We start from the raw sequence: 23,715 nt of genomic DNA, 5'->3' as shown, positions 1-23,715 counted from the left end.
AGTGGAGGCTGCTAAGGGGAGGACGACTCATAATAATGTCTGGAATGGCGTGTAATGGCTGGAATGGAATGGTCTCAAACACATGACGTGTTTGATAACATTCCATTCACTCCATTCTGGCTATTATTATGAGCCATCCTCCCCTCAGTAGCCTCCACTGTTTGAGATACATTTCAGATACAACAGACACAGGCAGTGAACTCAAACAGAAGGAGCTTTTCCCCCTCTTGTGGCTTTTTCAGAAACTACCATATCTCCCAGAAAACATCCAGCATTTCCTGCCATTACTCTACAGTACAGGTATAGGATCAAAATGTTAGCCAGTCTGCTACAGCAGGGAAATAATCCTGCAGAAACAGGAAATATTCATTATTATGTGGATTATAATTAATGGACATTTTTGTAGGGGTTGCTATTGGGGGTGATATTGCCTTCTCCTGTTGATAAAAATAACTTCAAACAAAATTATGTAGATCATATTACCATATTGGCCAAAGCCTTGACATTGTGCGCACGTACTGTGTGAGAACATTGTGACTACGTCAATGGTCTTGTGAAACATATAAACATTGTCACACCTGTGTTTATTAAATCAAGAAACAAAACAGATATGGTGTTCATACTGCTCTTCTGAACGTTATGGAATATCTCACAAAGTATGTCTTCCCTAACCATCTCAAATGAAATCAAATTGTATTTGTCACATGCTTCGTAAACAACAGGTGTAGTCGACAACCTTGTAACCCATTTCAGTGTCGTTCATTAAACCCTATCTTTTTCATTTGACTAAAATAAATAATTACTTCAATTTCAGCAAGCAAAACTACACTGAACAAAAATATAAACACAACATGTAAAGTGCTAGTCACTTTTTTCATGAGCTGAAATCAAAGAAATATTCCATACGGATACAAATGTTATTTATCTCAAATTTTGTGCAGATTTTTTTTTACATCCCTGTTAGTGAGCATTTCGTCCTTTGTCAACATAATCCATCCACCTGACAGGTGTGGCATATCAAGAAGCTGATTAAACAGCATGATCATTACACAGGTGCACCTTGAGCTGGGGAAAATAAAAGGCCACTCTAAAATGTGCAGTTTTGTCAATCAACACAATGCCATAGATGACTCAAGTTTTGAGGGAGCATGCAATTGGCATGCTGACTGCAGGAATGTCCAGATAATTGAATGTTAATTTCTCTACCACAAGCCGCCTCCAACGTCATTTTAGAGAATTTGGCGGTACGTCCTGTCCTGCCTCACAACCGCAGACCACGTAGGGGTGGGGGGGAGGGGTGGTGGTGGGGTTTTGGGTGCTGAGGAGTATTTCTGTCTGTAATAAAGTGCTTTTGTGGAGAAAACCTCTTTATGATGGGCTGGGCCTGGCTCCTCAGTGGGTCCGCCTGGCTCCCAAATGGGTGGGCTATCATTGTGTTTACTTTATAGCTACCTACACAAATAGCTAGCTAGAACAAAGTGTTAATAAGATAAAAATGAATTTAAAAGATTTAAAAGCAATAAATATAAAAGTTGTCCATTAGGCATCTACCTCAACCACAAGGCTCTCCAGAGGTTGGTGTGGTCTGCACAACGCATCACCAGGGTCAAACAACCTGCCCTCCAGGACACCTACAGCACCCAATATCACAGGAAGGCCAAAAAGATCATCACGGACAACAACCACCCAAGCTACTGCCTGTTCACCCCGCTACCATCCAGAAGGCGAGGTCAGTACAGGTGCATCAAAGCTGGGACTGAGAGACTGAAAAATAGCTTCTATCTCAAGGCCATCAGACAGCCTACATACAGACTCAAATCAATGGCCACTTTAATAAATGGATAACTAGTCACTTTAAATAATGCCACTTTCATAATGTTTACATATCTTACATTACTCATCTCATATGTATATACTGTAACTTATACCATCTATTGCATCTTGCCTATGCTACTCGGTCATCGCTCATCCATATATTTATATGTACATATTCTTATTCCATGCCTTTAGATTTGTGTGTACTAGGTAGTTGTTGTGGAATTGTTAGATTACTTGTTAGATATTACTGCACTGTTGAATCTAGAAGCACAACAATTTCGCTACACTCGCATTAACATCTGCTAAACATGTGTATGTGACCAATACAATTTGATTTGATCAATACACCCAGTCAGTACAAAGATACAGGCGTCCTTCCTAACTCAGTTGCCGAAGAGGAAGGAAACTGCTCAGGGATTTTACCATGAGGCCAATGGTGACTTTGAAACAGTTACAGAGTTTAATGTCTGTGATTGGTGAAAACTGAGGATGGATCAACAACATTGTAGTTTCTCCACAATACTAACCTTATTGACAGAGTGAAAAGAAGGAAGCCTGTACAGAATAAAAATATTCCAAAACACGCATCCTGTTTGCAATAACGCAATAAAGTAAAATGACAAAAAATGTGGCAAAGAAATTAACTTTATGTCCTGAATACAAAACGTTATGTTTGGGGCAAGTCCAACACAAAACATCACTAAGTACCAGTCTTCATATCTTCAAGCATTGTGGTGCCTGCATCGCGTTAAGGGTATGCTTGTCATCAGCAGTTTTGGGGGGATAAAAGAAACAGAATAGAGCTTAGAACAGGCAAAATCCTAGAGGGAAACCTGGTTCAATCTGCTTTCCACCAGACACTAGGAGATGAATTCACCTTTCAGCAGGACAATAACCTAAAACACAAGGCCAAATCTACACTGGAGTTGCTTACCAAGAAGACAATGAATGTTCCTGAGTGGCCTTGTGTTTTAGATTATTGACCTTAATCTACTTGACAATCTATGGCAAAACCTGAAAATGGTTGTCTAGCAATGATCAGAACCAATTTGATAGCTTGAAGAATTTTGAAAATAATAATTGGCAAATGTTGCACAATCCAGGTGTAGAAAGCTCTTAGAGACTTACCCATAAAGCTGTAATTGCTAAAAGTGATTCTACAAAGAATTGACTCAGGGGTGTGAATACTTATGTAAATGTATGTTCAGAGTAATAATATCTAGATGAATGATAAAGACAAAATAACATAATCCACCATAAACGATTAACATAATCCACCATAACCCAACTCCATATTACAATATTTTCATCAATACGGAACATCCCACTGGGCACGCACAGGTTGAATCAAAGTTGTTTCCATGTCACTTCAATAAAATTAAAATGAACCAACGTGGAACAGACGTTGGATTGAAGTGAAGTTACCAAAACAATTCAGTTGGTGGCAGTATTGTTTCAGCAAAAAGGGACTCTGCTTTTTGATAGTATTTATTTTAACTTATTTTAACAATTTTGGGTACACCGAGTATACAAACATTAAGAACTGCTCTTTCAATGACATAGACTGACCAGCTGAATCCCGGTGAAAGCTTTGATCCCTTATTGATGTCACTTGTTAAATCCACTTTAATCAGTGTAGATGAAGGGGAGGAGACAGGTTAAATAAGTATTTTTAAGCCTTGCAACAATTGTGACATGGATTGTGTATGTGTGCCATTCAGAGGGTGATTGGGCAGGATAAAACATTTAAGTGCCTTGTGTATCAAGAATGGTCCACCACCCAAAGGACATCCAGACAATTTGACACAACTGTGGGAAGCATTGGAGTCAACATGGGCCAGCATCCCTGTGGAACGCTTTCGACACCTTTTAGAGTCCATGCCCTGATGAGTTGAGGCTGTTCTGAGGGCAAAAGTGTTCCTAATGTTTGTATGTAACACATTCTTTACAAGTAATGCATAGCATGTAGTGGTTGACATAAACTGACATTATCATTTATTATATCTATAAATAAAATGTGTGATATAAACCTTATTTAGGGCGCTGACAACAAAGTGTTATCATATTTTGTGATGTAAAAACAACAGATGTTCAGTGGGTGCAGCCAAACTATAATGTTGACCTTTTCCTATAAAGGCTTGCTGCAATGCACCAAGAACACAAACATACACAAACACGTTGTATTTTTCTTACACACTTTGTGATTCCAACCCAAGAGATGGAAAACCTGTCTGACACAATTTCCTGGTTTCCTCTTGTGAAAGTCAGTTAATCCCGCAAACCACTGCTTGCGTCATGTTCAGAGTAAATACATTGGGCACAAGGACAACAGGGTGGTCTTCTGCTCTGAGCAATTTATTTATCAGCAAGTGCAAAAGACACTCTGGAACATCACAGAATACTCAGTGACGCAATGGTCTAGTTAATGAGTAACTCAGGGGTTCAGAGCTATTCGTTTTTTTAAGACAGACAGCAAGTCCACTGCTGACCTCAGTTAGGCTACAGCAATAGCAAGCCATCACAAGGTAAGGCAAAGCTTTCTCAATTCACTTTCAATGTACTTGTACAGAAGTACAGTGTTTGTGTTTATAGAGTGTCAAAAAGCTGTGATTCAGGAGACATGAGAGAGGGAATATGATTTGTCTTAAAAATCTATGTAAAAAATATTGACCTCTGTTTATCAAGATAGTGAATGTCTTCAAGTTTTAAATTAAAACAAGGAGACTTACTCCAGCAACACTTCTGGGTTTTACCATACAATACTGTATTTGTTGGAAACATATTCTGTACATTGTTTAAGAAAAGGGAAGGAGAAGGGAAGCATTCAAACATAGTGTACAAAAAAGAGAATTTCAGCGTTTTTTTATTTATTTAAATGACCCAATATCTTTGCTTACTGTAAACCTAATCATTAATCCAGGCCATGTATTCCCAGAAAGAGGAGGCTCTTGTGTTTGTTCTGTACTTCCAGAACTCTCATGATTTGGTAGTCATCCAACACAAATAATAAAGTACATTTCATTGGCTATGTTTAAGTAACAATATGGAGTGATCATTTGAAAAAAGTGGTATTTATGGATAAGTAGGCCTATCCCACTTAGCATGGACTGACGCTGACGTATTTTGTTTGGTTCAGTCCGTACCAGCCTTAATTTGGCCCAAACTTAGACGTCTATGTTTGGTTCACGTCCGGACCAGATCAAATTTGACCGATTATAGACATCTATGTTTGGCCCAAATATAGGCCGGTCCAGACCAGACGTCGATGGATGTTGAAATCAAGGCCGGTCCGGACCGGCCTATATTTGGGCCAAACATAGACGTCTATGTTTCACAAGTTTGGACAGCACAGTACAGTACAGTAGAGCACAGCAGAGTACATTACAGTACTGCACAGTACAGCACAGCAGAGTACAGTACAGTAAATAAAAGTAGAGCATACTACAGTACAGTAGAGTGCAGTACAATACATTAGAGCACAGTAGAGTACAGTAAAGTATAGTTCAGCACAGTAGAGTATAGAGTAGTATAATGTACTATATTGTACCCTAATTTACTCGAATGTACTCTACTCTACTGAACTAAACTGTGCTGTACTCTACTGAATTTAACTGTACTGTACTCTACTGTGCTCTACTGTGCTCTAGATAAACAACAGGTAGATAAACAACAACATATCACAGTCATAGAAATAAAAAATATATTTCTGTAACCGTTGCTGAGAATGTTATTGTAGTTGAAGTGGTCTGTTGGTTTACTCTATAGGTTGGACTATGTTGCCACCAGTTTTATAAGCTTTAGAAAATGTAATGTAAATGCATGTGATAGATGGGAGCAGATCTTCAGTTGAATGTTACATGGATAGAACAAATATTATTGTGATATAATGCTTACTTATTGAGAATGTATGTGTCATTAAAATTTGGCCATAGAATCGAGTCCGTAAATTATTTATTTTAAATTTTAAATTGGAACCGAAAATTTACCTGAAATCAACGGTTGGAAAATACATATTTTCAATGTCCAGAAAATTTCCTTTCAATGTCTGGAAAATACATATTTTCAACGCACGGAAAATATTCTTATGTATTTCTACCTATCATTCAGAATGTCATTTTGCTAACTGGGATGTAAGAGTTGTCTAAGCCAAGATATTAATTAGCTCCCCTTAGCAGATCTATATAATCAGAATTTAGGGTTGGACGTATGTTTGGATAGTGGCCAAGCTGTTTTTCTTTGTGGTCAGTTCCATATGTATTTGCTATGGCCTAACCTCTAACCCACTGACCTCTGCAGCTGAAGGCGAGCCAGCATCCCATTCACTATCCAAAAAGAAAAGGACAGATAAAGTAAAAATAAATCAATCACTGACAGACAGACCTCAGCCAGTGGCGTAGTGCAATTTCGCTGCCCTACGCTTAGACCCCCGCTTAGCAAGCCTGCATTTTGCCATGAGTCTAAGAGAAAATGTTTCTGTTTAGAGCTAATTTCCTGCTATTCTAAACATTTTGCCATGAGGCTGAGAGAAAATGTTTCTGTTTAGAGCTAATTTCCTGCTATTCTAAATATTTGCTATGAGGCTGAGAGAAAATGTTGCAATTTTAAAGCTAATTTCCTGTTCTTCTAAACATGTTTTTAATGGCTTATGACGTGTTCATATGCTATCTGGTGTCCTTACCTGCGGGGGTGTGTTCTAGACAAGTGACCTCAGCTCAATGTTCCAGGCAGCCAATCATGATTGAGATGGTAAACATTGATAACAAAGCCATGGCTTGAAATAGTAACAGGCACTGACAGAATTAACCCTATGACCCTTTTCTATCTCTTCACAGAAATATTCAAAGGAAATTTCTGGCCAAAAAGGCAGAACATGCGTCATATATTTTGCCCTCTCCTTCTGCTCTCCTGCCTCTCGGTAGGCCTAGCAAACCGTGTATATGTCCACCCGTTTAACCTCTTCGCCTCTGAGAACGTCAGCTGTGAGACCATCAAAACCGAAGTGACCAAACCTCTGGAGACTGTCCCTTTGACCCCCCTTAACAATGACAGTGTGGTGCCTGACCCTCGAGACTTCTCAGGCACTGACAGACTGAAACAGAACGTCACTCAGCGCACTGCTGTACTGGCAGAGCTGCTCAACTCTCTGGGCCTCCGGATGTACAAGGCTCTGAGCAGCAAGCAAAAGGACTCCAACACCTTGCTCTCGCCCATGAACACCTTTGGCTCTCTGGTCACCTTGTACCTGGGGGCCTCCAAAAAAACAGCCATCCCTTACCAGCAGCTGCTGGGCCTGAACAGGGACACGGACAGAGACGACTGTGTCTCCCTAGTGGACGGCCACAATGTTCTTCGCACTCTGCAGGACATCAATTCCCTGGTGGATGGGCCCAAGGATGAGATCAACACTTGTGTGTGGGCCTTTGCTCGCAAGGGCGCTGACCTCTCGAAGGACTTTGTACAAGGCACTCAGGACTTCTCCGATGCCTCGTACATCAGAGCAGTGGATTTCTCCCAACCCCAGGAAGCTGAGACCCAGATCAACAACTTCATCCAGAAGACATCAGACAGGAAAATCACGAGCCTGTTCAAGGACCTTAGCTCAACCACAGATCTACTGTTTGTCAGCTCTGTCCATTTCAAAGGTAAACACTCATAGTTTTCACACAAGCCAAAAAACACATACAGTACAATAGCAGTGTCAAAATATTGCAGCAGCAGACAAAAACAGTTCCACATCATAAGCAACAAACAAGCTATTTTTCCCTTTTTCAGGCAACTGGAGGAAGGCGTTCCAGACAGAGAAAACTACCATGCAGGAGTTCAAGGTTGATGCAACAACAACTGTCATGGTCCCTCTCATGACTCACACAGGCACCTACAAGTACCTGAATGATAAGGACAGGAAGTGCACCGTGGTGAAACTATCTCTGAGCAAACGGGCCTACATGCTGCTGGTGCTGCCTCACGAGGGGAGCAGCCTGCATGACATGGAGTCTCGACTACAGTCAGACATCATCTCTGGCTGGAACAGGCATCTGAAGGAGGGGTAAGTCAGAAAATATCTGAGCTCCATCTTGCAATGTTTCTGACAGATTTATGTTACCTATGATGACACCTACAAGTGCTGTATTATGTGCTGCATTAAACATTGATAACTATTACTGAAATATTGGAGCTCAATATATTTCTGTCCCGAGGAGAATATCTATTTTTTGACAACTGACACCAGTTCACACTTTGCGCCACAAAGATTTGCGGAAAGACAAAATCAATTGATCAATAGTAAGCTATTTTAAAAGTAGAATCCTTAATTGAAACAATAATAAAGCCGTCACCCCGCCTGTGTTTGGGTAAAAAGCAGAAGTATGGGCCTGGAAAAATGTAACCACTCTCAAATTCAAAGACAGAGCCTATGGATGCAAGGACTGGCCATCCATTATATCAACATTATAATTTTAACCAAGTTTTGAAGCCATACAGTGTTTGTTTACAATTACATTGTTTGCAAACAATGGAGTAAAACAAGCTTATATTTTGGATTCTGATGGGGTTAAACTAAGCTCATGAGGCTTTTATAGGTTATATTCTTCAAGAATCAATGGGTATATATCATTAATTTATAAGTCCTTAAATGGATGTAGCAACTAAGGATTCCAGCTTTAATGGAACATGTACTGTAGCAGCTATCAGGAATAGGGACAGAAATAAGCACTGTGCAAACTGGTCTGTTGTTTTCCCTGTAGGTTCCTGGAACTGTCTCTGCCCAAGTTCTCCATGACAGCCTTGACTGACCTAAGGTCATTGCTCTTTGACATGGCAGCTGAGATTGAGAAAAGTCTGCTGGGTTCAGATGCTGAGTTTGAGAGACTCAGCAGTAAGAAGCCGTTCAGTGTTGATAAGGTAAGATCTAGATTTCCCCCTTAGTGGTGTTGGAACAACAAAAATATGTTTACATAAACCTGTGATAGGGAGCAGATAGATACTAAACTAAACAGTACCTTAAACAAATTGCAGCCTACTATGTGTGGTGAATGCAAATAGACAAAAGAGAGAGAATGGGGGAAAGAACTGTTGGTACTCTAGTACTCCTATAGTCTTTTGCAATAATTTGTTGGAATCTAATGGTGACTTGGAGCTCATTGTAGTAGTGCATCTCTTCCAGGTGTTCAACAAAGTCATGTTTGAGATGTCTGAAGGTGGTGCTGAGACTCAAGACAAGACCCAAGATGAAGGGGTTCCCCTCAAATTCACTGTCAACAGGCCCTTCTTCTTCGCTATTGTAGAGGGAAACTCCAATGCCATTCTCATGCTGGGAAAAATAAGAAACCCGACTCTTTAGGGCTTCTACATCAACATAACAAATCTGTGACCTAGTGCAGAAGAATGCACATGAAAGCCTCCTGGATCAGCAGACTTGCGGGTTTGTACTGACAGATCAATGCAATATTGCATGTTCCCTTACTAGTATGATCATTTATTCCAGGAGTTAAGAATGTATACATCATGCGTCATGTTTGTGAAAAAACACAATATTACGCTGTATTAAGATGTAATGTATTCACATAGAGCACATTCAAATCAAATCAAATTGTATTTGTCACATGCGCCAAATACCACAGGTGTAGACCTTACAGTGAAATGCTTACTTACAAGCCCTTTAACCAACAATGCAGTTTTAAGAAAGTCCCTAAAAAAGTAAGAGATAAGAATAACAAATAATTAAAGAGCAGCAGTAAATAACAATAATGGGGCTTTATACAGGGGGTACCGGTACAGAGTCAATGTGCTGGGCAGCAGTGTCGAGGTAACTGAGGTAATTATGTACATGTAGAGTTATTAAAGTGACTATGCATAGATAATAACAGAGAGTAGTAGCAGCAAGGGGGGGTGCAAATAGTCTGGTTAGCCAGATTTGATTCGCTGTTCAGGAGTCTTATGGCTTGGGGGTAGAAGCTGTTTAGAAGCCTCTTGGACCTAGACTTGGCACTCTGGTACCGCTTGCTGTGTGGTAGCAGAGAGAACAGTCTATGACTAGGATGGCTGGAGTCTTTGACAATTTTTAGGGCCTTCCTGACACCTATATCTAACATTATGCAGATCTTTGTGTCTAATATACATTGTAAAATTACAGCAATGTACTTACTGTTTGCTATGATAAAGGTAGACATGGTTGATAGGATTATTGATAGGTCTGAATTTGTATATTCTATTATGCTAAGAGTTTGTTTTGTTGCGATTGCATGAATAAAACATTGTTTCTCTATTGTTGAAATGTCCATTTGTCTTGAAAAATCCTTTAAAAAAAAGGGAACAGCTACTGACTATATTTCTCCTGAGACTTAAAGGTTTAGATAACATGGTACTAATAATGACAAACCTCTTCGCAAAACCAGACCGTAAATAATGAAGTCGGATCCCTGTCTCTCAAATGAACTGAATGTCACTCAGCTTTATGATATGCCTTATCAGGTCACCCCTCATAACAGCAGAACTTGAATCACATTTACACAACAACATACAAAGATCGAAAGCTTTTATTACCAAAGTTATTACAACTTTGATTCACCTTATTTAAAAATGTACTATCTCATCCTTCACCAACTCTGTTCACGATGTACAATATCTTTATCCTTCACTAAAAAAGTAGACCAAGAAGCTGCCCTGGTCTACTTTTTGCCAGTATCTCTTTTGTATGATGACATAACTTGCATTATTGAACGTACAGTGAATTCTCAGGCAGGCATAGAGGGTTAGGGTTAACCCCCTTTGACCCCATTACATTACACATTTGCTGTTATGGACAGTCAGGGGGCCAGTAAGAAAAATTCAATTACTATTGAAAATTAAAATGTTGAAGTTCTCTTGATTTCAATACCATCTTTCATATGATTAGCGTTCAAAATAAATAAGACCCAGTCCCTCATTGTGCTTTCTTCCTTCTAACTACGAGCATAGAGATACATTCATATCGCTGCAGGATTATGGTCCAGCCTGCTCTGATGGAGTCACGTCCTGTGCTCCTTGGACCAAGTCATTTAGTGTTGAGAACATGGTGATGTCGGCAGGCTGCAGACCCATCTTCTGAATCTGTCATGGGAAACAAACATCACATTTTATTTGTCACATACACCGAATACAACAGGTGTAGGTAGACCTTACAGTGAAATGCTTACTTACAAGCCCTTAACCAATAATACAGTTAAGAAAAATACCCAAAGAAAAGTAACAAATAATTAAAGAGCAGCAGTAAAATAACACATTCAATCAAATTGTATTTGTCACATGCGCTGAATACAACAGGTGTATACCTTTTTTTTTTAAGAATAAGAAATAAAATTAACAAATAATTAAAGAGCAGCAGTAAAATAACAATAGCGAGGCTATATACAGGGGGTACCGGTACAGAGTCAATGTGCGGGGGCACCGCTTTGCCGAGGTAATATTATCCCCAAGCCATAAGACTCCTGAACATCTAATCAAATGGCTACCCAGACTATTTGCATACCCCCCTCTTTTACACTGCTGCTACTCTCTGTTATTATCTATGCATAGTCACTTTAATAACTCTACCTACATGTACATATTACCTCAATAACCTTGACTAACCGGTACCCCCTGTATTCAGCGCATGTGACAAATACAATTTGATTGAATGTGTACATGTATGTAGAGATATTAAAGTGAATATGCATAGATAACAGAGTAGCAGCAGTGTAAAAGAGGGGGGCAATTCAAATAGTCCGGGTAGCCATTTGATTAGATGTTCAGGAGTCTTATGGCTTGGGGGTAGAAGCTGCTTAGAAGCCTCTTGGACCTAGACTTGGCGCTCCGGTACCGCTTGCCGTGCGGTAGCAGAGAGAACAGTCGATGACTCGGGTGGCTGGAGTCTTTGTGGTATTGAAGGCTTACCATCACAACAATTATTCTGGGGTTTTCCTGACCTGCCTTCCTTCCCATTGTTTGAGTTAAACATACTGTCTTTCTATAACATAGTCAAAGGACAAATACAAGATAAGTTTGGGTTCTCTAACAGGGTGAACCCTACCTGCTCTCCCAGGTACTCCACATCCAAGGCCAGCTGCAGGCGGATCTTGCTATCATCTGTGGGGCCTCCAGTGGTACCTATCGTGTTGGTGGTTGCCGTTTTCCTCGCTTGCTTCAGTCTCTTTAAACTTTCCTCCATTTTTTTAACGGAACTCAAAACATCTGATATGGTTTCAAAATATCTGCCCAATGTCAAGATGGAAAATTAGTATTTTGTGCTTGGTGGAACAGACCAAAAAGCTACTTAAGTTTGTGAGGTTGACTGTCCTTGAATTCAATTCAATTGTTAGTTTGTGTCCTTGTGTGGTGCAATTCTTAGGACAAAACATTGTGACTCACTGCAATGGCCCTAGAGAGTCAACCTAATATTATTATAACACGTTACCAGGACTAAACACTTTGGCATGCATTCAAATTGAAAGCTGTATATGTGGACTAGAATTATCTTCACAGGATCTCATTTTCCCATTCATGAAGTGGTCTCCAGCCATCTCTTACAGTATACTGTACTTGCCTACACAGGAAGTCTAACAGACAGCAGAGTCCCCCTACCTCTGAGTGCAGTCATTGAGTGCGACCCGTAGCCAGTCCTGGGCGATGGAGGGCTTCACCATGTCTTTGGAGTCGCTCAGGAGCTGGTGCAGCGGCCGCAGGGCGTTGTCCATGTAGGCAGAAGCTCTGAAGGGAACTTCCTATACAGTAGATGAAGAACAGGCACATATTTTCAAGCTTGTGACTGCTGTGACTGTGGTGCACTTTTCAATATTTTGGTACTATACAGCAGATGTTCTCTAATAATCTCAGTAACGTTGAAGCCTAATGGGAGCACTGCTCCATTGTCTTGGGAGGATGACGCCTGAGGGGCAGGCTTTCTCACTTTGTTGGTCCTTCGGTATAGTCGGGGGACCTCAGAGGCACTCTTCAGGAAGCGAAAGCACCTCTCAGTTAAATGCTGAGTCATCTTGCTGTTCAGGGTGGGAATGCAGCCAGACAGGGAGGCTTTGGAGTCTTCTAGGGCCTCTGGGGAGAGAACACAGGGCATGGAAGGACACTTGTCAAAAAGGCAATATATCAACTGACTTGCAGTAAGAGAACAGTAACAGCTGAAGGAATAAGTATCATGATTGAACACTGTCTGGATCAAGGTATCAGTTTGTGCATTTAATCTTTCAAGCATGATGATGACAACATACCTCCAACAATTACAACGTTTTTGTACCCAATGACCTCCAGTTTCTGCATAATCATCTTAGAAAGTTCCGGAATCTGTGAGAAAGGCAAATGTTTAATGGTAAAGAAAACTAATGATGCAAAAATAAGGTTAACGCAATTGCATATCTATGTTATGTTGCCTACCCCTAAAAGTCATTCTTAAAATTAAAAACCACATCTATTAAGAAATGTGTAAAAACAAAATTGTCTTCTTGGAAGGTAAAACTGACCTCGTAAAACTGACCATCCTACTGATCCTCGACTTTGGCGATGTCATTTACAAAATAGCCTCCAACACTCTACTCAACAAATTGGATGCAGTCTATCACAGTGCCATCCGTTTTGTCACCAAAGCCCCATATACAACCCACCACTGCGACCTGTATGCTCTCGTTGGCTGGCCCTCGCTTCAAACCCGTTGCCAAACCCACTGGCTCCAGGTCATCTACAAGTCTCTGCTAGGTAAAGCCCCGCCTTATCTCAGCTCACTGGTCACCATAGCAGCACCCACCCGTAGCACGTGCTCCAGCAGGTATATCTCACTGTTCACCCCCAAAGCCAATTCTTCCTTTGGTCGCCAGTCCTTCCAGTTCTCTGCTGCCAATGACTGGAACAAACTGCAAAAATCACTGAAGCTGGAGACCCATATCTCCCTCACTAGCTTTATGCACCAGCTGTCAAAGCAGCTCACATATCACTGCACCTGTACATAGCCCATCTGTAAATAGCCCATCCAACCACCTCATCCCCATACTGTATTTATTTCATTTATCTTGCTCCTTTGCACCCCAGTATCTATACTTGCACATTCATCTTCTGCACATCTACCATTCCAGTGTTTAATTGCTATATTGTAATTTCTTCACCACCATGACCTATTTATTGCCTTACCTCCCTTATCCTACCTCATTTGCACATGCTGTATATAGACATTTCTACTGTATTATTAACTGTATGTTTGTTTATTCCATGTGTAACTCTGTGTTGTTGTACGTGTCAAACTGCTTTGCTTTATCTTGGCCAGGTCGCAGTTGCAAATGAGAACTTGTTCTCAACTAGCCTACCTGGTTAAATAATGGTGAAATTAAATTAAATTTAAAAAATACAGTACAAAATTTAATTGGCTTATTTTGCAGGATCTTGGTCATGATTGGTCCATATCACTACCTGGTCCTGTAGTTTGTCCACATCGGATGCTATAAAAACCAGCTGTTTGGTAGATAGGGTTGCTGGGCTGCCACTCTCACTGCCCCCATCATCCTGAGAGGTGCGACTGGACGTGGAGGAGGCGGAGCTGGGGAGGGGCCTCACAGGGTCTTTACTGACCTCCGTGGAGGGAGATTTAGTCAGCATCTAGGAGACAGGGTCCAGAAACACCAATCATGACAACTTAATAGGACCAGCATTTCCTTTCATAGTATTCACATGTTCATTCCTGCTGCTTTAAAACACTGGAATACTGACATATGCTGCAGGCTACATTGAACACTAGATTAATAGAGGTATCACTGAATCCATAGACACTATGTACACTAGCATTAATATTGTAGTGGAAAGGTTGGGTCTCCATGTTGGAGGAATTTTGGGTTGCCCTGTTTGAGGAAAGCTGGGTTCCCATGTTGGAGGCTGTACTTCAGTGAGGAACTTGGAGTAGCGTGAGATGAGCTGCAGGGTGAGCTTCCAGAAGCGGTGAGACAACGGGGGCAGGTAGACCTTTTCCGCCCAGCACCTGACCAAGCTGTTCCACAGCACCTGGGACACCAGCAGGTGGTAGCAGCTGCCCGCTGAGGAATAGAGTGTGTAAGGGGGGGGGGGGGGGGGGGGCAGGTAATACAAGCCAGCATGTAATATTGCCTTTTGTGGTAATGATTAATGAAATATAACTTATCCATTTATACATTAAAGTTGAGTATAGCTACTAACCTGGTGCTGCCTCTAACCCATCAGCAATAGCATTCTCTAAACATGCAGCAATTTCCTTGTACCTGTGACAGAGATCGGGAACAACAAGTTAATGCATCGCTATTAAACACGTATAAGCTAGCTTGCTTATTTTGAGCAAAACAGTTCTAAATTGATTTTTCCAATCTCCATTTTTGTAGAAATGGTATTGCAAAAGAGGATGATTATTCTTTACAATAAGATAAATAGCAAAGCGCATTCTCAAAACAATCTTGACTGTAAAACAGATAGCAACAGCCATTACACAACATGCAGCTGTGATGAAATTGAAAGCACACAATTTGAAGCATGTACAGGATGACAGACTTTCCATTGTGAAATGTGCAGAGGCTGCTTGACAAACAGTGCAAGGCACAGAGAGTCCAACAACCTTCACGTTGACTCTATAGAGGATCAATATTTCCTTAGAGGGAGTATTCATCAGGAGCCTTGTGTTGGACACAGTTACTTATAACCCGTAACTGTCATCTTCTTATCTCTATGTGTAACATGATATCAGCACAATATCCAGGAAGTAAAACTGATGACTAGACACTAGCAGGGTAGGTGACAATTAAATGGTGCAAAATCAAGCACAGAAGGTCAGTACAGGATGCACAGAAGTCAAAGGTCATGGAGCACGCAGCTACTCACCGGAGCTGGAAGTAGACAGGTAGGTTCCACTTGTTGTGGAAGCTCTGATAGGAGGTGTGAGCTCTCAGTCTCCTCACACTGGCTTGGGAGCCACACTGCCTATCAAACTTCCTCACAAAGTCCATGCTGATTGTGTACCTCTGCAAAATAGATACAGACATGAACCGAATGAGAATCTGGTCACTCTCTCCTACTAGTAGAGTAGGACTTGTCAGGGTCAGTGTTTCCATTACTATTTCCAAGCTCTGTTGAACACTGCCAAAGAGACTGGCTTCTAATGGTTTTATATGACGCCATAGGACTACTTTGATGCCAGAAGAACGAGATTGGGTCGTTACAGTATGTACCTCATAAAAGGTGTCAGGGTTGCCCGCGTTGAAGAGAGAGGGGATTCTCTCCTCGATACCTTTGATGATTTCAGGCCAAACGGAGTTCACCAAGAAGTCGTATCCAGGCACTATGTCTGCCTTTTCACTGGACAGAAAGCAGAAAGCAAAGACACGAGAAAGAACAAATAAGAAATTCATAGGTTATGAACGTAACTCAAATAAAATTGTATGTCACACACGCCGTGAAATGCTTACTTACAAGCCCTTATTAATCAACTAGACAGTCTTACTAAAATAGAGTTAAGAAAATGTTTACTAAATAAACTAAAGTAAATGTAAATAGTCCGGGTGGCCGTTTGATTAATTGTTCAGCAGTCTTATGGCTTGGAGGTAGAAGATGTTAAGGAGCCTTTTGGACCTAGGCTTGGCGCTCCGGTACCGCTTGCCGGTGCGGTAGCAGAGAAAACAGTTCATGACTTGGGCCTTCCTCTGACACCGCCTAGTATAAAGGTCCTGGATGTCAGAAAGCTTGGGCCCAGTGATGTACTTGGCTGTACGCACTACCCTCTGTAGCACCTTATGGCCATTCTACCATATACTTTCTTATATCTGTCGGGAGAAATGCCTTCAGAACATTGACATCCAGCTCAGCTATGGCGGGTACCTTGAAATGGCCATTCCAGTCACCTCGCGCAGCAGTCTACAGTGATGCGGCACAAACTCTAATAGCTTGGTGTACATTATTTGAAGGCCATTGGGGGTGGACTTGACCAGCTGTTCAACGATGACCTGTTGACAACAAAATAGTCAGGTGAAGTACTGTTTATGTAGAGGAAGCATAGAATTCATCTCTGAAGAAGAACACAGTACATTAAGTTCTTGAATTGTCCATTTCCGCATCATTTCATAAATATATTGGTGAGCTGGACACTAAGAGAGTGTCCCAGAAACCAGATTAAGTTTACGCCTGGACTTAAATGCAATTTAAAAAATCATGATTGTTAGTCTGGATATGGGACACTAGCCCTAAACGCTCTTCTTTATATGCTATTTAGCAGATGCTTTACAGTCATGCGTGCATACACATGGGTGGTCCCGGGAATCGAACTCAGATTCCTGGCGTTGCAAGCACCATGCTCTACCAACTGAGCATACAGGACCTAATCCTGACGGTTCCGCTCCCACACAACCTCACCTCATCCATGTAGGGCTTGACCAGGACTTGTCCCACCAGCGCCTCTGCGTCCCTGGTCTTGTCGATGGTGGCGTAAGTGCGTAGGCAGTGACGCACAATATCCACATTGGAGGTCTGGAGGCCCTGTATAAGGAGCCCCTCCAAAGACTGCTGTAGCATGGACGTGATGCCGGAAATACGCTACAACACAGATTGTACACAGACACAGTGTCAGTAAAGGAATCTAGGGCAGGCACAGCCATTTTCAACCATTAACCTTAATCTAGTTTGTGTACTGAAAATCAACCCCAGAAATGCAATGGTGCTGTCAGTGTTGAATAATACGACCTGACTTACAGGCCTGACTTTGTCCAGCAGGGGCATGCCCTTGCTTTGGACAGCATGGAACTGCAGCTGGTTGAACTCTGTGGCAATCCGCTCCAGAATCTGGCCAGCTAAGAGAGGACTACAAAGCAAAAGAAACAGCAAACTTAGAAACTGAAACATACACCAATATATAGAATACATAACATGATGAATATAGCTGACATAGCTACAAGGATAGGGGTAGGCCCTGAAATGCTGGCTGGATGCCATATTCTCATAAAATATTAAAAGCAAGGTCAAAATTAAAGATTCAGTCGGGGATCTAAAGCACATATTGTACGAATAGGATACGTAACATATAAGAATTGCCCAAAAAAGAAGGATGTAAACACGTCACACGAAGTGGATGACCTAGTACACAATTGAATCTCGGTTACACAAAAGTCAAATTATCTGGGAAAAGTTAGCAAATTATTATTATTTTTTACTTCTGGAGGAAATGCAGTTAATAATTGTGAGTCTCCTCCCTCGCTAATGGAAAAACTGTCGGCCAAACCCCTCCCTTACACTAACTTAGCCCGTGTTTATCATGGCCAAAAAGCACATTTTGGTATTCATGAATTTTTACGATATAGCCAAATTTGACTTTGTGGCTGTGGAATCTAATGGAAACGTTTATCATCCGTACACAGGCACTGCACCAGTTTACGCACCGCCTTCGCCCAATCCCGATTCGTCCAAATAATCTATACACAATTGAATGAAGTAGCACAAAAACAATGGGGACCCGTTTTGGCTAGTGAGCACCACTTTCAAGACTACTGGTTTAAATTACACAAATGTTCTGGAGCATCACTTGTTTTGGTAATTTTTACACCTTTTTCTCCCCAATTTCATGATATCCAACTGGTAGTTACAGTCTTGTCCCATCGCTTCAACTCCTGTGCGGACTCGGGAGAGGCCAAGGTCGAGAGCCATGCATCCCTGGAGAATCACTTTAAAAAATGGGGTAATGGCTTCTTTCTGTGACCTTGCCTCATCACGAACTTAGATGCATCCGTATGTTAGAGACTATAATATGTCATATCAGCAAAAAGCTGATGCAATCCTTTTTAAAACATTTTTTTTTACATACCTGCTTATCTCAAGAGATGTTGAGTCTTTTGAGTTCTGAGAATGTAGGATTTTTTCAATCTTCTCTACTGATCGAACAACTTGGATGAGTCTTGTGACACACATCTTGTATAGGGGAACAAAAAAATGAGAAACATGACCGTTTAAACAGACTCATCTCTAGCATCCAGCTACACACATACAAATATACTGTATTTTACAGAAACACAAATGTCTGAAATGGTAGACATACACTATATTTAAAAAAAGTATGTGGACACCCATTCAAATTAGTGGATTCAGCTATTTCAACCACACCCGTTGCTGACAGGTGTATACAATCGAGCACACAGCCATGCAATCTCCATAGACAAACATTGACAGTAGAATGACCTTACTGAAAAGCTCAGTGACTTTCAAAGTGGCACTGTCATAGGATGCCACCTCTCCAACAAGTCAGTTTGTCAAATTTCTGCCCTACTAGAGCTGCACCAGGTTCTGTAAGTGCTGTTGTTGTGAAGTTGAAACATGTAGGAGCAACAACGTCTCAGCCGCGAAGTGGTAGGCCACACAAACTCACAGAACGGGACCGCCAAGTGCTGAAGCTTAAAAATAGTCTGTCCTCGGTTGCAACACTCACTAACGAGTTCCAAACTGCCTCTGGAAGCGACGTCAGCACAATACCTGTTCGTCGGGAGCTTCATGAAATGGGTTTCCATGGCCGTGCAGCCGCACACAAGCCTAAGACCACCATGCGCAATGATAAGCGTAGGCTGGAGTGGTGTAAAGCTCGCCACCATTGGAAATGCGCTCTCTAGCGTGATGAATCACGCTTCACCATCTGGCAGTCCAATTGTTTATGGTTCGGGCTAGGCCCCTTAGTTCCAGTGAAGGGAAATCTTAACTCTACAGCATACAATGACATTCTAGACGATTCTGTGCTTCCAACTTTGTGGCAACCGTTGGGGAAGGCCCTTTCCTGTTTCAGCATGAAACACAAAGCAAAGTCCATACAGAAATAGTTTGTTGAGGCTTCCCGAGTGGCGCAGCAGTTTAAGACACTAGATCGCAGTTCTAGAAGGGTCACTACAGACTTGAGTTCGATCCCGGGCTGTATCACAACTGGCCGTGATCGGGAGTTCCATGGGGCGGTACACAATATGCCCAGTGTCGTCTGGGTTAGGGGAGGGTCTGGCCAGGGGGGCTTTACTTGGCTCATCGCGCACTAGCGACTCCTTGTGGCGGGCCCGGCGCCTGCAGGCTGACCTCTGTGGTCTGGTGAACAGTGTTTTCTCCGACACTGGCTTCCGGGTTAAGTGGGCGGGTGTTAAGATGCGTGGTTTGGCGGGTCATGTTTCGGAGGACACATGACTTGACCTTCGCCTCCCGAGCCCGTTGGGGAATTGCAGCGATGAGACAAGATTGAAATTGGGGAGGAAATGGGGGTAAAATACAACAAAAATATAATAATGGTTTGTCGAGATCGGTGTGGAAGAACATGACTGGCCTGCACAGTGCCTTGACCTCAAACCCACTGAACACTTTTGGGATGAATTTGAATGTCGACTGTGAGCCAGGCCTAATCGCCCAACATCAGTGCCCGAACTCACTAATGCTCGTGGCTGAATGGAAGCAAGTGCCTGCAGCAATGTTCCAACATCTAGCGGAACACCTTCCCAGAAGAGTGGAGGCTGTTATAGCAGCAAAGGGGGGACCAAATACATATTAATGCCCATGATTTTGGAATCAAATCAAATCAAATTTCTTTATATAGCCCTTCGTACATCAGCTGATATCTCAAAGTGCTGTACAGAAACCCAGCCTAAAACCCCAAACAGCAAGCAATGCAGGTGTAGAAGCACGGTGGCTAGGAAAAACTCCCTAGAAAGGCCAAAACCTAGGAAGAAACCTAGAGAGGAACCAGGCTATGTGGGGTGGCCAGTCCTTTTCTGGCTGTGCCGGGTGGAGATTATAACAGAACATGGCCAAGATGTTCAAATGTTCATAAATGACCAGCATGGTCGAATAATAATAAGGCAGAACAGTTGAAACTGGAGCAGCAGCACAGTCAGGTGGAAGTTTGGATTGCGTCCTACCTGACAGGTCGCTCCTACCAGGTGGCGTGGCGAGAATCTGTCTCCTCACCACGCGCTCTCACCACTGGCGTCCCCCAGGGCTCTGTTCTAGGCCCTCTCCTATTCTCGCTATACACCAAGTCACTTGGCTCTGTCATAACCTCACATGGTCTCTCCTATCATTGCTATGCAGACGACACACAATTAATCTTCTCCTTTCCCCCTTCTGATGACCAGGTGGCGAATCGCATCTCTGCATGTCTGGCAGACATATCAGTGTGGATGACGGATCACCACCTCAAGCTGAACCTCGGCAAGACGGAGCTGCTCTTCCTCCCGGGAAGGACTGCCCGTTCCATGATCTCGCCATCACGGTTGACAACTCCATTGTGTCCTCCTCCCAGAGCGCTAAGAACCTTGGCGTGATCCTGGACAACACCCTGTCGTTCTCAACTAACATCAAGGCGGTGGCCCGTTCTTGTAGGTTCATGCTCTACAACATCCGCAGAGTACGACCCTGCCTCACATAGGAAGCAGCGCAGGTCCTAATCCAGGCACTTGTCATCTCCCGTCTGGATTACTGCAACTCGCTGTTGGCTGGGCTCCCTGCCTGTGCCATTAAACCCCTACAACTCATCCAGAACGCCGCAGCCCGTCTGGTGTTCAACCTTCCCAAGTTCTCTCACGTCACCCCGCTCCTCCGCTCTCTCCACTGGCTTCCAGTTGAAGCTCGCATCCGCTACAAGACCATGGTGCTTGCCTACGGAGCTGTGAGGGGAACGGCACCTCAGTACCTCCAGGCTCTGATCAGGCCCTACACCCAAACAAGGGCACTGCGTTCATCCACCTCTGGCCTGCTCGCCTCCCTACCACTGAGGAAGTACAGTTCCCGCGCAGCCCAGTCAAAACTGTTCGCTGCTCTGGCCCCCCAATGGTGGAACAAACTCCCTCACGACGCCAGGACAGCGGAGTCAATCACCACCTTCCGGAGAAACCTGAAACCCCACATCTTTCAGGAATACCTAGGATAGGATAAAGTAATCCTTCTCACCCCCCTTAAAAGATTTAGATGCACTATTGTAAAGTGGCTGTTCCACTGGATGTCTTAAGGTGAACGCACCAATTTGTAAGTCGCTCTGGATAAGAGCGTCTGCTAAATGACTTAAATGTAAAAGTAAGTTGAAACTGGAACAGCAGCATGGCCAGGTGGACTGGGGACAGCAAGGAGTCATCATGTCCGGTAGTCCTGGGGCATGGTCCTAGGGCTCAGGTCAGTTGAAACTGGAACAGCAGCATGGCCATATGAATGAGATGTCCGACAAGCAGGTGTCCATATACTTTGCGTCCTGTAGTGTATAACCTTGAGTGCGCCACGTTATGAGTCATAATACCCATAAAACCCAGAGGTCAAACGCATACTTTTGGTCATGTAGTGTATAAATCCAGGTTAACAAACCTTTTTGTTTTGCAAGTCATCTTGCTTTGATAGCTGGTTGTCAATGGCTTGGATCACCTCACTTACAGATGTTCTCAAGCTCTGAAAAAAGTAAAGGGAGAAAGATACAACATACATAAATAGGACAAAGTGTGTGACCAAGTCAACAGCAATGAAGGTGAAATCAATGTATCATAATATGAAAAAAAGAGTCAAACAGGGCACATACCAGTACCTCTTCCTGCAACTGACCCAGTGGCACTGATAGCTGGTTCAGGGCTTTGTCCATTCCAACCTAAATAGATTATACATCAAGTATGCCCATTATTCTCTAACTACTACTGTAGTTATTAGGCCTAATTGACACAAGTCCTGATCTTAGCTGGAGCAACTGTTTGAAAGAACAAACAGGCATCTCATCATCACACCCATTTAGATTGCTACATCCATACTGAGCAGATTCCGCTGATGCTCCCAGTTTCTTTCAAGTGACATCGTTATAAAATAGGATTGCCAACTTGTTATTTGGCTACAAATGCATGGTTGTAACGTTCATTAATGCCACATATGGGTGGGGGACACTGCAGCATCTTGGACGTGACAGCCATAGGAACCTACCAGATTGGTGGAGAGGTTGACAAAGTCTGCATAGTCTTTGTTGATGAGCTCCACCATGGCTGTTTTGAGCAGTTTGTAATACATCTCAAGGTCCTCGCGCATCTCCTCCAGCTGGACATGTTTTCTGCAATCAGCAACAAACTGATCCACGTCGAAGTCATCCTGAATGCAACAGAATATGAAGAAGAAAACGTGTATCATGATTGATCATGTAGTTAACGTTAGCTAGCCAATGCTTATGCAAAATCTGTCCAGCAGAAACTAACTTGCTAGCTGCTTGCCATTTCTAATCGGGCATTAACAGTTTGATGAAGAAGGTAGATAGCTAAATACGAGGAGACAAATTCAGGCGTATATAATTAGTGTCTTTTCAAGATGTGACAACATGGAATGAAGCCAGTTTGGCTGATCACTGCTAGCTGACCTATGGCAATACAAGCTAACGTTAGCTTGGAAAAGTGACATTATCTTAGCTACTGTTAGCTAACTACCTTCATAAACACGTCCTTGTCGAAACAGAGAGAATCCGGCCCCTTTGGCAGATTCATTTTTCTTTCGTACTATCCTTGAAATCGATAAAGGCTGGACATGTAGTTATAATATAAAGTAAAAAAAGGTTGCTAAATCATTTCTGAAGAGGGGAAAAATACTGAAATTCTACTTCCGCAAACATGGCAATGTACCACCACAGATAGAACAATGAGACAGATATTTCACCGGATGTATAATGTGAAGCATCCGGTTGGTGTTTCCACTCACTACCAAATATGGTGATGAGAGGAAGTCCATTGGCCAGCATTGGGAGAAGATTTTTCTCATTTATGAAACATTTGATCTCAATGCAGTTTTATTTTTCCAAAACTAGTATCTGTTACAGAGTGGGCTACGTTTTGTAGACTTTAACCTGTGCCAAAGTTTAAAAAAAATAGTCGTTTAGGAGTGCAAGGGCAAATTTAGTTATTGCACACGCGCACT

At 42.4% G+C, this 23,715-nt stretch overlaps 2 protein-coding genes across 3 annotated transcripts; one reads left to right on the top strand and one right to left on the bottom strand.

Moving 5' to 3' along the window:
• The first annotated feature begins 4,140 nt into the window (after window positions 1–4,140).
• agt (angiotensinogen) lies at window positions 4,141–10,079 on the top strand. Its single transcript, XM_029685253.2, has 5 exons — window positions 4,141–4,343; window positions 6,651–7,460; window positions 7,591–7,864; window positions 8,562–8,718; window positions 8,981–10,079. The coding sequence occupies exons 2-5, from the start codon at window positions 6,689–6,691 to the stop codon at window positions 9,155–9,157; spliced, it is 1,380 nt and encodes a 459-aa protein (XP_029541113.2). The 5' UTR covers window positions 4,141–4,343; window positions 6,651–6,688; the 3' UTR covers window positions 9,158–10,079.
• Window positions 10,080–10,337: 258 nt separating this feature from the next.
• On the bottom strand, window positions 10,338–23,437 carry LOC115144320 (conserved oligomeric Golgi complex subunit 2). Of its 2 annotated transcripts, none has more exons than XM_029685250.2 (18): window positions 23,232–23,437; window positions 22,741–22,902; window positions 22,352–22,417; window positions 22,144–22,224; window positions 18,635–18,738; window positions 17,530–17,638; window positions 17,194–17,373; window positions 16,663–16,787; window positions 16,017–16,143; window positions 15,670–15,809; window positions 14,998–15,059; window positions 14,707–14,858; window positions 14,242–14,427; window positions 13,056–13,128; window positions 12,740–12,882; window positions 12,415–12,554; window positions 11,864–12,044; window positions 10,338–10,905 (listed from the first exon to the last, which is right to left on the bottom strand). In XM_029685250.2, the coding sequence occupies exons 1-18, from the start codon at window positions 23,286–23,288 to the stop codon at window positions 10,798–10,800; spliced, it is 2,196 nt and encodes a 731-aa protein (XP_029541110.1). In that variant the 5' UTR covers window positions 23,289–23,437; the 3' UTR covers window positions 10,338–10,797. The 2 variants fall into 2 exon arrangements, with proteins under 2 accessions (XP_029541110.1, XP_029541112.1); XM_029685252.2 differs by having other exon boundaries at window positions 22,358–22,417.
• Between the last annotated feature and the right edge of the window lie 278 nt (window positions 23,438–23,715).

The sequence above is a fragment of the Oncorhynchus nerka genome, linkage group LG16 (genome assembly GCF_034236695.1).
Source record: "Oncorhynchus nerka isolate Pitt River linkage group LG16, Oner_Uvic_2.0, whole genome shotgun sequence".
Taxonomy (NCBI): Eukaryota; Metazoa; Chordata; class Actinopteri; order Salmoniformes; family Salmonidae; genus Oncorhynchus; species Oncorhynchus nerka.
Note: the sequence above shows the minus strand (reverse complement) of the source record. Positions and strands in the feature narration are given on the sequence as shown.